Genomic DNA, 15061 nt, shown 5'->3' with positions numbered 1-15061 from the left:
AGGTACACACGGCTCTTATTTAGCCTTACTTCAGTGCAAGAAAAGGCTCCAAGCCCTCCCAATGATTTAAAAGCTGCAAGTGAAGGTGACAGTGATGAAGAATTTGTTGTGAGCAGGGGCTGGACCAACTGTTTCAAAGTGAGGACAAATTTATATAATATTAAAGGGCAATTACGAGTTGTTCTTAAGTGGAACAACTTACTGTATAACCTGGGAACTTGCTGTGTATCCTTCAGAAAAGTGAGAGCTTATCTAGTGGTGAAGAGGACTGATTAAAGTGGCCTCTCTGAGCCCCAGGAAGCAGTTACAGAGACTCTAAATATACCTTAGAAGTCTGAAAAGAATTGAAACAGGGAAGTGAACTCAGCAGTCGAGATTTTTATAAGGTTTAGAATTCAAAAGATCCAACAAAGATTACCATATTTATTTAAAGTAATACAATTGCAGCCCAAATAGTTCTTAAATTATACATTTCAGGTTTAACCAACTTCATAAAAATACTCTGAGGACAGCTGCATCCAGATTTCAATTGCATGATTACTTCTTTGCCCATTCTTCTCTCTCTTTTCTTTCCCGAATAACTTCTTTCAGATACGGTTCAAGGTACAATTTATCCTGAAGAACAAATAATAGTATTACATGCCACCGTCACATATGAATATATCCCAAACACTCAGCAAGTCTTAAATACAAGAAACCCATCAAAATTATGCTTTTTATTTCCAGTTTATGAAGACATATTCTCATCGAGACTAAGGATTGTCTGCTTTCCTAAAATGTAAAAACCCACAAAAGATGTTGTAGTAAGTTGCTTTGCTAAGTTATGAAAGGAAAGTCTGCCAGAGAAAAGAAAGTGTACAGGCTTTGGTCTAGTTTATGCAGTTCAAAGGGTGAGGACTAAATGGGCTGATGACACGAACAACATGATCTTTTAATCTAAGGAACCAGAGTGTAAAGGGGAAAGCAGCAATGGCCTGGGGGGCTGAAGACCTGACTACAGTCTCGAAACTCTGTATTAGAGACTCACTAAGCGTTGTGGAAGCGTCACTTCACCTCAATTTGTTCATCTCTAAAATCGGGCTAACACTTGCTCTATTAACCTCTCCAGGCTGCCTGCTGTAAGGATATTTATCTCACAGAACTCTGTGAACTCTAAAGCTCCAGACAAATGTGCTCCTATTGTTACACACACGCAATCCTTACTTGCCAACATTGTCAGATACATAAATTTTGCTCTACCTCCTCGTATTTTGTCCACTGCTCTTTAGGCAAGATCTGGTGTTTCAGGGACAGGTCTAGTGCTCTTTTAATGCGAAACATCCTGTCATTATAAAGGTTCTCAGGAAGCCTTCTTATGGCTTCTTTCACATCTTCATCCTCATATAAAACATCATCTCGCATTAACCCTAGGACAGAACACAAGAGAGTCAGATTGAACATTCACCTCTAAAATCAGGAATTTTTTTTAATGAGTGAAACAGATTATCTATAACTTAGGACTTGGGTGAAATATCAAGGGTTCATGTTACTAAGTACAGTGGAAATCTACCAACGAGTGTTACACATAATAATGGAATATTTCCTAAACAACATTTAAGCCTTTTCAAATCCACTGCCACAATCTCACATTTTATCTAGCCAATTTTAAAAATATTTAAAATATCTACCTTGTTTTTAAACACACATCAATGAATCATACCTGTATTTTCTTATACTTTAAATCTGAGATTGAAGAACCTTATGATGGTAGTATACTAGGGAGTCAGTAACATCTATCGGAGCTTCCATCAAGCTTCGATAGCACAAGATGAAGTTCATGGCAAATTAAAAAGTTCTGAAAGAGTTCAGGAGTCAGATAATGGTAAAGATGTCAGACAATTTTAATATTTGAAAAATCCATACTTTCAATGTTTATGTAACTTAAAATTTAAAACATGAAGTGGAAAAGATGGAAGGGGGGAGTGTATTATAAGGAAAATGTCCTAATACCCTAGTTCAAGAACATAAATCATTTCTACCTCAACCACCCAGATGATTCCATTTCTCTCCTGTCAAAAGAATAATAAAAAGGAAAATGGGTTTACCAAAAAAAAAAAAAAAGGACCTAATTTAAAAATCTTCTGATGTACACAGGAACAATTATTTTTTGGAACTATAATGACTCTTGCAGAACCATCACTCTCAGAAAATGAAGAAAAAAAAAAAAAAAGAGAGAGAGAAGGAAACACGGATACTCACCGAATTTATTGAACCCTACAGCATTGTAATACCATTTTCGAATACCATTCAGCCACCGGCCTGATGCTGCAACTGATATTGTCACACTGTTAGTTGTTACAATTCACTCATACTCTATGAACACTCTGATAGGCAAGCGACCCGTACTATTAAAGAATTCAAACACAGAAGGGGTTTCCTTTTGTAAGTTTACACAATGCAGGTAGTCCTTGACTTACACCATATTCAAGTTATGGCAAACTGCACTTGCAACCGTCTGGTTTTTTTTTGTACATCTTATTGTTAGTGATACGTACTATATACAGTGTTGCAGCACATAATTTGCTGTTATCATTCTCAGATGTTCACCTGCAGATGCTCATATGTAATGTTTCTATCGAAACATCAAATACAAACTGAAGACGGATTTCCTCCCCAAAAAACTGAAGGTGGAGAGATGGGGTACAGCCTCAGAACTTCTCCTTTGTAGTTTCAGAAACAGACTGTAGGAAATAACCGTAAACTTTGTTTTTCCAGGGCGTTGGGTTGTATGTCGTATGTAAGGAGGGTGAGATTGTAGGATAGGCTGGCAGGCCTAAATGGCCCCTGCTCTCTGAATTTTTATCTACATTACCTTTATTTTACTTGGACACCCTCTTAAAAATATGTATTTTTGGAAGGATTTTAATACCATTAGTCCATTCACTTAACCTGGTGACACAGTGGTTAGGAGCCTGGCTGCTAAACAAAACGGATGGCAGTTCCAATCCACCAGGCACTTCTTGGAAACTATGGGGCAGTTCTACTCTGTCCTATAGGGAAGCTGTGAGTCGAAATCGACTCGACCGCAACGGGTATCTCCTTGGGCTTTGAGGGTTTCGGGCCGCATACTCTTCTAAGGCCGAGGGGAAGGACTGTGGAGCATAGGCAGCTGGAACGCAGGATTGTCAGAGACTACGGCTGGCACCTTCACAAACAGCAGGTCCACAACCCAACCCCCTACACAAGCCCGGCCTGGGGAAAGCAAAAGGGTGCGGGAAACACGTCCTTTGACAGGGCCGGAGCCGCTATCCCCCCTTACGCCGCAAACCTGGCCACCCAGAGTGACCACAGGAAAAGGAGCAAGAAGCTGCGAGTATAAAAGGCTTAGCGCAGCAATGCCCACCAGGAAAAATACCAATCACTTACCCGAAGACCTGCCCGCCATTTTGACCCGAGAACGACGCGTTGCCTACTGGGTAAGTCCTGGAGGACAAGCTGGGCCCAGTGCGCAGGCGCATAACGTCACTCCCTGACTCGTGGGAGGCCACCGCTTGCGGACGCCCGCGCAGGCGCAGCTCTGGCGGCCGACGTCAGGCGCCTGCTGTCAGCGCTTTTCAACAGGGTCAGAACGAGGGAGTCGTTTGCGCGTTTTTCGCAACCGGTTCCAAGAAGTGTTCCTTGCGACAAGATGACTAGACAAAGAATTAGGAGACCTGAGTTTTGGCCCGGTTTCTCTTACCTACTAGCTGTGAGAGCTTCAAAACCAAAACAGACCAAACCCGTTGCGGTCAAATCGGTTCCGACTCATAGCGACCCTATAGGACAGAAGTAGAACTGCCCCATAGGGTTTCAGAGGAGCCGCTTGGTGGGTTCGGACTGCCGACCTTTTGTTAGCAGCCGTAGCTCTTAACCACTACGCCACCAGGGTGTCCAAAATGAAGGTACGGGGATTGAACCGAAGGCTTCGCGCATGCTAAGCACGCGCTCTACCGGTGAGGTATAACCCCGGGTGATGACAGCTTGGGCAGCACTGAGACTTTTGTGCCAAGCGTGTTGCTGAGCGTTTTACCAGCATTTTCTCATTTGATTACCCAACAAATCTGTGAGTTAAGTACTGTACTTATCCCCATTGTAGAGAAGACAGACCTCAGAAGGGTTGAATAGTTTGTCCAAGGGCACACAGGAAATACAAGAGAACCCAGATTCTAATTCACTGCTCCTTGATCGTAGGGCTATGTGCTACACTATTAACCCAGGAAAGACACTACACCTCTCGTGTCTCCAGCTGAAGACCTTCATCAAGCCACTTAAGTGGACGATTAAGTCAAAGAAAAGTTTAAGAATATTAAAGCTATACTGCAGAATTTGTGTACAATTTTAAGATACAAGCAAGTCCATAGTGGCCGCAGCCCCAACATGTTAAGTCTAGGACATAAAAATCTAGGAACAGAAAACGATTGATACTCAAATCAGTTACGGCTAGTTATACCAGTAGTTCTACAACGACCCACCAATATCCACCTTTTTTTTCCCCTTTGGTCTTGAGATCTGGGATGGTACAGGGCTCCATCTCATTATAAAGTCAAGGGGTTATTAGATGTAATGGTGGAGTTAATTCCAACTCATAACCATGTGAGTTAATGGTCGTAGTCCCATTCTAGTTCCAAAATTCTATTGCCATGCAACACTGCAAACTGATGAATGGCTGCTCCCGCCTACACTAAACCAAAAAAACCCAAACCTGTTGCAGGCAAGTCGATTCTGACTCCTAGTGACCCTGTAGGACAGAGTACAACTGCCTCGTCCGGTTTCCAAGGAGCAGCTGGTGGACTCGAACTAATGACCTTTTGGTTAGAAGCCAAGCTCTTAACCACTACACCACCACACTCCAGACTACACTAGCTACGGTGAATTCTGAAAGATGTGAAGGAATACAACTGTACATTACTATATTGCCTTGCTAAGTGTAGGTACTCAATGAATTCTCCCTTCCTCCTCACCCTTAAGTTCCAGCCTTCTGGCTGCAGAATGAAAACGTGCCAACAGAAGATCTGTGTCAGGGGGTCAGATGTCCAGAACTATGACAAAATCCAGCTCCTATGCATTAAGCCTAGAGAGCCTGAATGTTTCCGGTTGTCATTAGTGTTGATTAAAAAAAATTTTTTGGTTTTTCTCCCTCCAGCACATAGTAGGACTACACTTCTCTGCTCTCTTAGATGTGGCCATGTCACACTTTGGCTAAGAGAATGTGAGAAGCTCTTAAGAGCAATTCTCCTTGTCCTTTTGCTCTGCCGTGAACTGGCAACACTCCACAGTGTAGAGGCTCTATCAAGTATCACTAGGTGATGTGGAGTAGAGCCCTTGTGGTCCCAAGATGGACATGTTTGAATGAGATATAAACTTTTATGGTTTCAAATCATTTGAAGCTTTAGGATTGTTTACTACAGCAACATACTTAGCCTATTCTGATGAGTGGGTTATTAATAAAGGCAGAAGGAGGTTCTGAGCCATAAAAAGACCGGGCAATATGGTTCCATGCTTGATCTCACAACTATACCTTCATCCTTGTATCCTGTCTACTGATCTCATCCATTAAAGAACTCCATGAAGGCACATATCTATGCCACACTCATCACTGTATTCTAGGTGCTCAAATGTCTACTGAGTAAATGAACAAAATATATAATAGGAGGGCCACTATACTTGGCTGTGACCAATTACATATTCATTTTCTCATTAGTTTTCAGGATATCCAGCACACCACAAAACCCTGGTGCACAACTATTCCAACGTTAGTGGTTTAAAATACTTTATTATCTCTCCTAGTTTCTGTGGGTTGACTGAGCTCACTTAGCAGGTTCTTCGCTCCACGTGGAATCTGCTAGGCTAGAATATCGAATGGCTTCTTCACTCACATGTCTGGTGCTCAGGTGGCATGGATGAACACCTAGGGTTTGGCCAGGCATCTCTCGCCACCATTTCTCCAACAGGCTATTTAGATGTCTTTATATAATGGTTCAGGGCCACAGGAGCAAAATGTTCATAGAGAAGAAGCACCAATGTGCAAATGCTTTTCAAGCTTCTGCTTAATAATGTCCAACAGACCAAATCATATTAGCCCAGGATCAGTGTAGGAGGGGATCACACAAGAGCACAAATACCAGCTGTAGTTCATTTGGGGCCACCAGTGTTAAAGGTCTACCCAATCTGGTGATCCTAAGGCTGATAACTCAAACTATTTAAAAAAAAACTCCTTAAGATTCAGAGGTTAAATAATTTGCCCAGGATTACATTATCTGGTAAATGGAAAAAAAGGTACAAATTCATGCTTTCAATCTTGTACACCAGTATTAAGTTCAACATTTGTTATGGCATTTTTACTGTGCCTCTTTGCTCTCTACTTACCTTCAAACTTTACTTTCTTCCCTAGCCTTTTTCCCTTCCAAATTCTCAGTAGCCAACTGTGGGCAACGTTGAATATCCATGCTCAGATAGATAAATCACAGTGCAGATAATCCAAAACGGAATGAGTTTTGTAGCATTATTTAAATTAGTAGATATTAAAAGAGTATGTAGTATGCCCCAGAAATTCATAACACTTCAAAGAAAATAAAGCCCTTTTGTGATGAAACCACATTAAAAGAACTGTGAATATAAGGGCAGGAAAGTCCTCCAGTTTTCTCATCTTCACCAAAACCTTTATCAGGGAGATGGGAAAATCAATGACAAACCAACTCTCTCACTTCTCTAAGCTTGCTATTATTTTTAGTTCTCCCCTTCCTGAAAAGGAAGGCAATGGTTGAACTGAAGAATTAAGTCACAAGGAACTTGTATGAAAGATCTACCGGAAGTGTACCCAAATTGATACTATCAAGAAATTGCTTTCAATATCAATTGAGACTTGACGCATTTATTTTAAATATAGTCATTTGTTTATATATATTCACTTTACAATATTACGTTTTAACATTTATCAAAAATTAAAGAGTCTTTAAGAATTTTTGAAAGTCCTGTACTGAGGCCTTGGCGATCTCTTCACAAAATATCTCATCAGGAATAGATACTAATCTGTCCAAAGGGATGTAGTTAGGTTTTGCTGGATCATACTGTGCTCTCCCTAGGTAGGTAAGAAACAAATGCCTTTCTTTGACTTTAAACAACTTTGTATTGAATACCTAGAAGAGAAAAAAAAAAGTTTTAAAAAAAGACGTTGTGTACTGAAAGATGAAATATTATAAAAGTTACTTAGTTAAAAATTTTAATAGGTTAACAAATTTATAAAGTATTGACCACATGCTCAATTAGATGAAACGTGCATAGGGTTTAATTCCTATAGCTCCTCTTCTTATTATGATTAAAAAGGGACACAAAAGTAATAGAACAATTGTAAAATAATTAAGGGCTTTATTGTTGAAAAAGAACACTGACTACTCCAGAGAAACAGGGGAGACCTTTTTAAAAAGGCAAATCCTCAGGCCCCACCCCAGACCTACTGAGTAAGTAACCTGGAGAGTGGGGCCCAGAAACCTGTTTGACCAAGCCCTCCAGATGATTCTGATGCCTACCAAGATCAAGGTTTACGGCATTAAAAAATCGATACGATTGCATAATCTGTGAAACTTCCTACTGCTATTTAATTCCTGCTGTTTTTAAACACTAGCCAAAAAATGTAGAAAAACGCAGTTTCCTCAAAACCCTATTGTCAGTTAAATGCCTTTTTCAACTAAAGAGCCTGTTATTTTTCTGTTTGGTTTTAACACTACGACCCAGATCCCTAGCAGGCTGAGAATCCCAATTTGAAAGCTGTAGTTCTAGGACTAGGCTTCCCAGAAGCTGGGCTTGGGGTGCCTAAAATCTGTGTTTTTAAACAAGTGACTTTAATGTGTCTGTCTGGTTTCCCCTCCTTGGAAAGTTTCTCTCCGTGTTTTAGATTCCATTCATTCTTCTCATGGCAACTCAAATGTCACTTCTTAGACTGGATTTCCTCCTGGGTGAAAGCACGGGCTTTTTAATCTGACTGCCAGAGTTTCAATCTTGGTTCCGGGTCACCTTGGACAAATTAATCTTTTTTTTTTTTTACATTTTTATTCTGCTTTAAGCGAAAGTTTACAAATCAAGTTAAACACCTTGCTATATACTCCCGATTGCTCTCCCCCTAATGAGACAGCACATTCCTTCCCTCTACTGTCTCTTTTCATGTCCATTAGGCAAGTTCTGACCCCCTCTACCCTATCATCTCCCCTTCAGACAGGAGATGCCAACATAGTCTCATGTGTCTACTTGATCCAGGAAGCTCATTCTTCACCAGTATCATTGTCTATCCCATAGTCCAGACCAATCCCTGTCTGAAGAGTTGGCTTTGGGAATGATTCCTGTCTTGGGCTTACAGAAGGTCTGGGGACCATGACCTCCAGGGTCACTCTAGTCTCAGTCAGACCATTAAATCTGGTCTTTTTATGAGAATTTGGGGTCTGCATCCCACTGTTCTCCAGCTCCCTCAGGGGATCTTTGTTGTGTTCCCTGTCAGAACAGTCATCGATTGTAGCCAGGCACCATCTAGTTCTTCTGGTCTCAGGCTGATGTAGTCTCTGCTTTATGTAGCCCTTTATGCCTCTTGGGTTCATAGTTACGTTGTGTCTTTGGTGTTCTTCATTCTTCTTTGGTCCAGGTGGGTTGAGACCAATTGACGCATTTTAGACGGCTGCTTGCTAGCGTTTAAGACCCCAGATGCCACTCTCCAAAGTGGGATGTATTCTTAATAGATTTTATTATGCCAACTGACTTAGATGTCCCCTGAAACTATGGTCCCCAAACCCCCGCCCCTGCTCTGCTGGCCTTCAAAGCATTCATTTTATTCAGGAAAATTCTTTGCTTTTGGTTTAGTCCAGTTGTGCTGACCTCTCATGTATTTTGTCTTTCCCTTCACCTAAAATAGTTCTTACCTACTAATTAGTGAAAACCCCTCTCCCCCCTCCCTCCCTCCCCGCAGTCATAACCATCAAAGAATATTCTCTTCTCTGTTTAAACTATTTCTCGAGTTCTTATAATAATGGTCTTACACAGTACTTCTCCTTTTGCAGCTGACTAATTTCACTCAGCATAATACCTTCCAGGTTCTTCCATGTTATGAAATGTTTCACGGATTCATCATTGTTCTTTATCGATGCATAGTATTCCATTTTGTGAATATACCGTAATTTATTTATCCATTCATCCATTGATGGGCACCTTGGTTGTTTCCATCTTTTTGCTATTGTAAACAATGCAGCAATGAACATGTGTGTGCATATATCTGTTCGTGCAAAGGCCCTTATTTCTCTAGGATATATTCCAAGGAGTGGGATTGCTGGATTGTATGGTAGTTCTATTTCTAGTTTTCTAAGGAAGCGCCAAATTGATTTCCAAAGTCGTCATACCATTTTACATTCCCACCAGAAATGTTTTAAGTGTTCCAGTCTCTCCACAACCTCTCCAACATGTATTATTTTCTGTTTTTTGGATTAATGCCAGCCTCGTTGGAGTGAGATGGAATCTCATTGTACTTTTAATTTGGATTTCTTTAATGGCTAATGATTGTGAGCATTTCCTCATATATCTGTTAGCTACATGAATGTCTTCTTTAGTGAAGTTGTCTGTTTAAACACTTCGCCCATTTTTTAATTGGGTTGTTTGTCTTTTTGTAGTTGAGTTTTTGCAGTATATCATGTAGATTTTAGAGATCTGACACTGATTGGAAATGTCAGAGCTAAAAACTTTTTCCAGTCTGTAGGTAATCTTTTTACTCTTGGTGAAGTGTTTGGATGAGCATAGGTGTTTGGTTTTTAGGAGCTCTCAGTTATCTGGTTTCTCTTCTGCATTGTTAGTAATCTTTTATATACTGTTTACGCCATGTATTAGGGCTCCTAGAGTTGTCCCTATTTTTTCTTCCATGAACTTTATCATTTTAGATTTTATATTTAGGTCTTTGATCCATTTTGAGTTAGTTTTTGTGCATGGTGTGAGGTATGGGTCTTGTTTCACTTTTTTGCAGATGGATATCCAGTTATGCCAGCACCATTTGTTAAAAAGGCTGTCTTTTCCCCATTTAACTGACTTTGGGCCTTTGTCCATATTAGCTGCTCATGTGTGGATGGATTTGTCTGGATTCTCAATTCTATTCCATTGGTTTATTCTTGGGGGCTACTGTAAATGGTATTGATTTGGTGATTTCTTCTTTGATGTTCTTTATGTTGGTGTAGAGGAATCCAACTGATTTTTGTATGTTTATCTTGTATCTTGATACTCTGTTGAACTCTTCTATTAGTTTTAGGAGTTATTCTTGAGGATTCTTTAAGGTCTTCTGTGTATATATCTGTTTATGTATCTGTTCTTGTACTAGTACCAGGCTGTTTTGACTACTGTGGTCATATAATAAGTTCTAAAATCAGGTAGATTGAGGCCTCCCACTTTGTTCTTCTTTTTCCGTAATGCTTTACTTATCCAGGGCCTCTTTCCTTTCCATATGAAGTTGGCGATATGTTTCTCCATCTCATTACAAAATGTTGTTGGAATGTGGATTGGTATTGCATTGTATCTATAGATCGCTTTTGGCAGGATAGACATTTTTACAATGTTAAGTCTTCCTATCCATGAGCAAGGTATGTTTTTCCACTTATGCAGGTCTCTTTTGGTTTCTTGCAGTAATGTCTTATAGTTTTCTATATATAGGTCTTTTACATCTCTGGTAAGATTTATTCCTAAGTATTTTATCTTTTGGGGGGCTACTGTAAATGGTATTGATTTGGTGATTTCCTCTTTGATGTTCTTTATGTTGGTGTAGAGGAATCCAACTGATTTTTGTATGTTTATCTTGTATCTTGATACTCTGTTGAACTCTTCTATTAGTTTTAGGAGTTATTCTTGAGGACTCTTTAGGGTCTTCTGTGTATAAGATCATGTCATCTGCAAATAGAGATACTTTTACTTCTTCCTTACCAATCTGGATGCCCTTTATTTCTTCATCCAACCTAATTGCTCTGGCTAGGACCTCCAGCACAATGTTGAATAAGAGTGGTGATAAAGGGCATCCTTGTCTGGTTCCTAATCTCAAGGGGAATGCTTTTGGACTCTCTCTATTTAGGATGATGTTGGCTATTGGCTTTGTATAAATGCCCTTTATTATGCTGAAGAATTTTCCTTCTATTCCTATTTTGCTGAGAGTTTTTATCATGAATGGGTGTTGAGCTTTGTCAAATGCCCTTTCTGTATCAATTGATAAATTCATGTGGTTCTTGTCTTTTGTTTTATTTATATGATGGATTACATTAATTGTTTTTCTAATGTTGAACCATCGCTGCATACCTGGTATGAATCCTACTTGGTGAATTGTATTTTTTTGATATGCTGTTGAATTGTATTGGCTAGAATTTTGTTGAGGATTTTTGCATCTAAGTTCATAAGGGATACAGGTCTGTAATTTTTTTTTTTTTGTGGTGTCTTTTTTTGGTATCAAGGATATGCTGGCTTCATAGAATAAGTTTGGGAGTATTCCATCCTTTTCTATGCGCTCAAATACCTTTAGTAGGAGTGGTGTTAACTCTTCTGTGAAGGTCTGGTAGAACTCTGCAGTGCAGCTGTCTGGGCCAGGGGTTTTTTTTGTTGGGAGCTTTTTGATTACCTTTTCAATCTCCTCTTTTGTTATGGGTCTATTTAGTTGTTCTACCTCTGTTTGTGTTACTTTAGCTAGGTAGTGTGTTTCTAGAAATTCATCTACTTCTCCTAGATTTTCAAATTTGTTAGAGTACAATTTTTCATAGTAATCTGATATGATTCTTTTAATTTCAGTTGGGTCTGTTGTAATATCGCCCATCTCATTTCTTATTTGGGTTATTTGCATCCTCTCCTGTTTTTCTTTTGTCAGTTTGGCCAATGGTTTTTCAATTTTGTTAATTTTTTCAGAGAACCAGCTTTTGGTCTTGTTAACTCTTTCAATTGTTTTTCTGTTTTCTATTTCATTTAGTCCTGCTCTAATTTTGATTATTTCCTTTCTTTTACTGCCTGAAGGTTTCTTCTGTTGCTCTATTTGTTTAAGTTGTAGGGATAATTCTTTGATTTTGGCCCTTTCTTCTTTTTGAATGTGTACATTTATTGATATTGATATAAATTGACCTCAGAGCACTGCTTTTGCTGTGTCCCAAAGGTTCTGATAGGAAGTGTTTTCATTCTCATTGTATTCTATGAATTTCTTTATTTCATCCTTATCGTCTTCTATAACCCAGTCTTTTCTGAGCAGAGTATTGTTCAGTTTCCAAGTGTTTGATTTCTTTTCCCTGCTTTTTCTGTTATTGATTTCTACTTTTATGGCCTTATTGTCAGAGAAGATGCTTTGTAATATTTCGATGTTTTGGATTCTGCTAAGGCTTGCTTTATGACCTAACATGTGGTCTATTCTAGAGAATGTTCCATGTGCACTAGAAAAGAAAGTGTATTTGGCTGCTGTTGGGTGGAGTGTTCTGTATATGTCTATAAGGTTGAGTTGGTTGATTGTGGCACTTAGGTCTTCCGTGTCTTTATTGAGCTTCTTTCTGGATATCCTGTCCTTCACTGAAAGTGTGTTGAAGTCTTCTACTGTAATTGTCGCTCTGTCTATCTCACTTTTCAATGCTGATAGAGTTTGTTGTATGTATCTTGCAGCCCTGTCACTGGGTGCATAAATATTTAATATGGTTCTATTCTCCTGGTATATTGTCCCTTTTATCATTATATAGTGTCCTTCCTTATCCTTTGTGGTAGATACTTCACCTCTTTATGCTTAATTTTTTCATTTGTAAAATGGGGGACAATAATACAGTAAAACCTGTAAAAGCCGGAACCTGTGTAAGGCAGAAACCTGTCAGAGAATGAAAACTCAAATATTTTCCACTAATAGAGAGGATAGAAAAGTGGTAAGACTGTACCCTGTTAAAATTTTTTTAGAGGTGGGAAAATTGGGAGATTGAAAATAGGGCAGTCTGGGTGAGTTCCAGCTCTCACATGTTTCACCACAGTACCTATTTTATATGATTGTTGTGAGGAGTAAACAAATTAATACATGTAAAGCAGTAAAGACAGGGCTGGCACCTGCTAAGTACTCAATATGTGTTACTACTATTTCTATGATTTTTTTACGTCTTCCAAATTAAACAAGTAGCTCTGTTAGACTTTTGGTTAAGACTCTTTTCCACCTTGTAAAGAAACTGCATTTTTAAAAGCCTGTCTTCCGTACTAGGTACAAATCCCACAAGAGCACTGGTTGTGTCTGATGTTTGCATCCTTAAGGCCCACACAGTATCTGGCACAGGGTGGATGCTAGATTAGGTAGGAAAAGAATAGCTAGACCGCTACAGTTTGGAGGGGACAAGACCAGATTCTCTTACCATGATCTACTGTCACTGAACATCTACCAAGCCAGGGAAAACCAAATTGGCATTACTTCTTAGCTGAAGATTAATTACCGGTACTGCACAATTGCTCCATAAACTAAACCTTGAAAAGACATTAATTTGCATAATTGTAGGCTTCTTACACTATTATTATAAATACATTTACATTTGGTGAAACAGTAAAATTCTATATGAAGGGCCCATTTATAGTGAAGCATGATAGGAAACAGACATTGCTATTTGTGAAGGAAATGGACCACATGCAATCTAGTTCTGAAAGCTGTATTAAAGCCATATTTCTCTGGCCCATCTTTATATACAGAGTAAAGGGATCACTTTATATACAGAGTAAAGGGATCACTTTAATGACATTCCAGTGAATACTTATTGAGTGCCTATTTATATGGAAACAAGAAAACAGAAAAGAAGGATTACTTTCATGAAATTCAATCAATCATTTGTTCAATAACTGTTAAGTGCCTATTAAGAAAGAGGTATAGTTCCAGGCACTGGCAAGTCAGCTATGAATAAATCATACACGGTCTCTGCTTTCAAATATTCATGTGAACAAGCAGATAATGTCACTCACTAGGTAATGAAGAGGAACGTCTGATTAGCTTAGAGAATATAATTATGGCTTTGGCATGAGTAGCAAACTAAAACTGTCTATGCTTTGATGGGAGATCACTAAATATGGCTTGTTAATTCATATAGACTGTGGATAAAAAAGTATGTGTAGCATTGAAAGGAGCTTTAAGGGACATGCTCTTTTTCAAATTTAAGTGGAGAAAAACACAAGAGAGAATACATTAGATTTGTTCTGCCTAATCCCAACAGGCAGAACTAGGAACAATACGCAGAAACCACAGGGAAACAAGTTAATCACCTATTTCTCCTCAGGAGACGTACATGCGTGTCCTGGAAGTTGTAAACCTGTCACAGCTGAATGAATCGCATTATGTAGCTGGAGAGCAGCTTGGATGAACAGCAACAACAGCTCCTACCCTGAGAGCTGTGGACTGCATTACCTGCGGGAACCTGACGATGATGTGGTGGGGGACGCTCATCATGTTGTGCACATAGTCAAACATCTCGGTGAGCTTCCTTTTATTTGCAGTTAACATCTTTGGGATTCTAGTGACCATATGTTGAATTTCATTACGTTTAAAACCAAATTCAAGACGATAAACCTAAAAAAAAAAAAAGTAGAGTTGCTATGAATCATGAATAGAAATAGTCATTTAGGTACTAGACCAGGGGACATGTTGATTCCTTTAAGTTTAAAATATTTTAAAATCTGGGAGATAGCTATGCCAATGCCCTCAAGGGATTAGGCTTCTCGCTTCTGGAGTAACCCAATTCTGAAGTCCTCTCCCGAGAATGAACTACCCACAAGCATAGTCGCCATGAAGATAACTAAGTGCAGCTATCATAATTATGAGACAGAATAATGATGAGCATGGTAGGGCTGGCTAAATTATCTGTATGGGCCCTGAGCCAAACAGACCAGCAGTAAAATCTTCCTAGTGTGGTTTTTGCCTTTACTCCCAACCTAACCTGTACACATGCTATCTGAAAAACTACATGCCAAAATTCTATGCAAAGATGATAAAACCAAACACTTAAACATGGGTTAGGTCTATAGTATCCTACGCTCCCCAACAATCCATTGCTCTCGTCAT

The 15061-nt window shown here is 39.2% G+C and overlaps 2 protein-coding genes across 6 annotated transcripts in view; both read right to left on the bottom strand.

The window, feature by feature from the left end:
• Positions 1-403: 403 nt before the first annotated feature.
• Positions 404-3499, bottom strand: LOC126058888 (cytochrome b-c1 complex subunit 7). Of its 4 annotated transcripts, XM_049854264.1 has the most exons (5): positions 3406-3460; positions 2535-2720; positions 2239-2310; positions 1240-1406; positions 404-615 (listed from the first exon to the last, which is right to left on the bottom strand). In XM_049854264.1, the coding sequence occupies exons 2-5, from the start codon at positions 2554-2556 to the stop codon at positions 538-540; spliced, it is 339 nt and encodes a 112-aa protein (XP_049710221.1). In that variant the 5' UTR covers positions 2557-2720; positions 3406-3460; the 3' UTR covers positions 404-537. The 4 variants fall into 4 exon arrangements, with proteins under 4 accessions (XP_049710221.1, XP_049710222.1, XP_049710220.1 ...); XM_049854265.1 differs by lacking the exon at positions 2535-2720 and having other exon boundaries at positions 3406-3499; XM_049854263.1 differs by lacking the exon at positions 3406-3460 and having other exon boundaries at positions 2535-3396.
• Positions 3500-6893: 3394 nt separating this feature from the next.
• Positions 6894-15061, bottom strand: part of MTERF3 (mitochondrial transcription termination factor 3) — a 30687-nt gene continuing 22519 nt past the window's right edge. For both annotated transcript variants that reach the window (XM_049853795.1, XM_049853794.1), the window contains exons 7-8: positions 14408-14569; positions 6894-7154 (exon numbers count right to left, since the gene is read on the bottom strand). In XM_049853795.1, the coding sequence (XP_049709752.1) occupies positions 6960-7154; positions 14408-14569 (357 nt within the window). In that variant the 3' untranslated portion in view covers positions 6894-6959. The remainder of the gene's footprint in view (positions 7155-14407; positions 14570-15061) is intronic.

This window comes from Elephas maximus, chromosome 15, assembly GCF_024166365.1.
Source record: "Elephas maximus indicus isolate mEleMax1 chromosome 15, mEleMax1 primary haplotype, whole genome shotgun sequence".
NCBI lineage: Eukaryota > Metazoa > Chordata > Mammalia > Proboscidea > Elephantidae > Elephas > Elephas maximus.
This window is presented reverse-complemented; position numbering and strand designations above follow the sequence as displayed.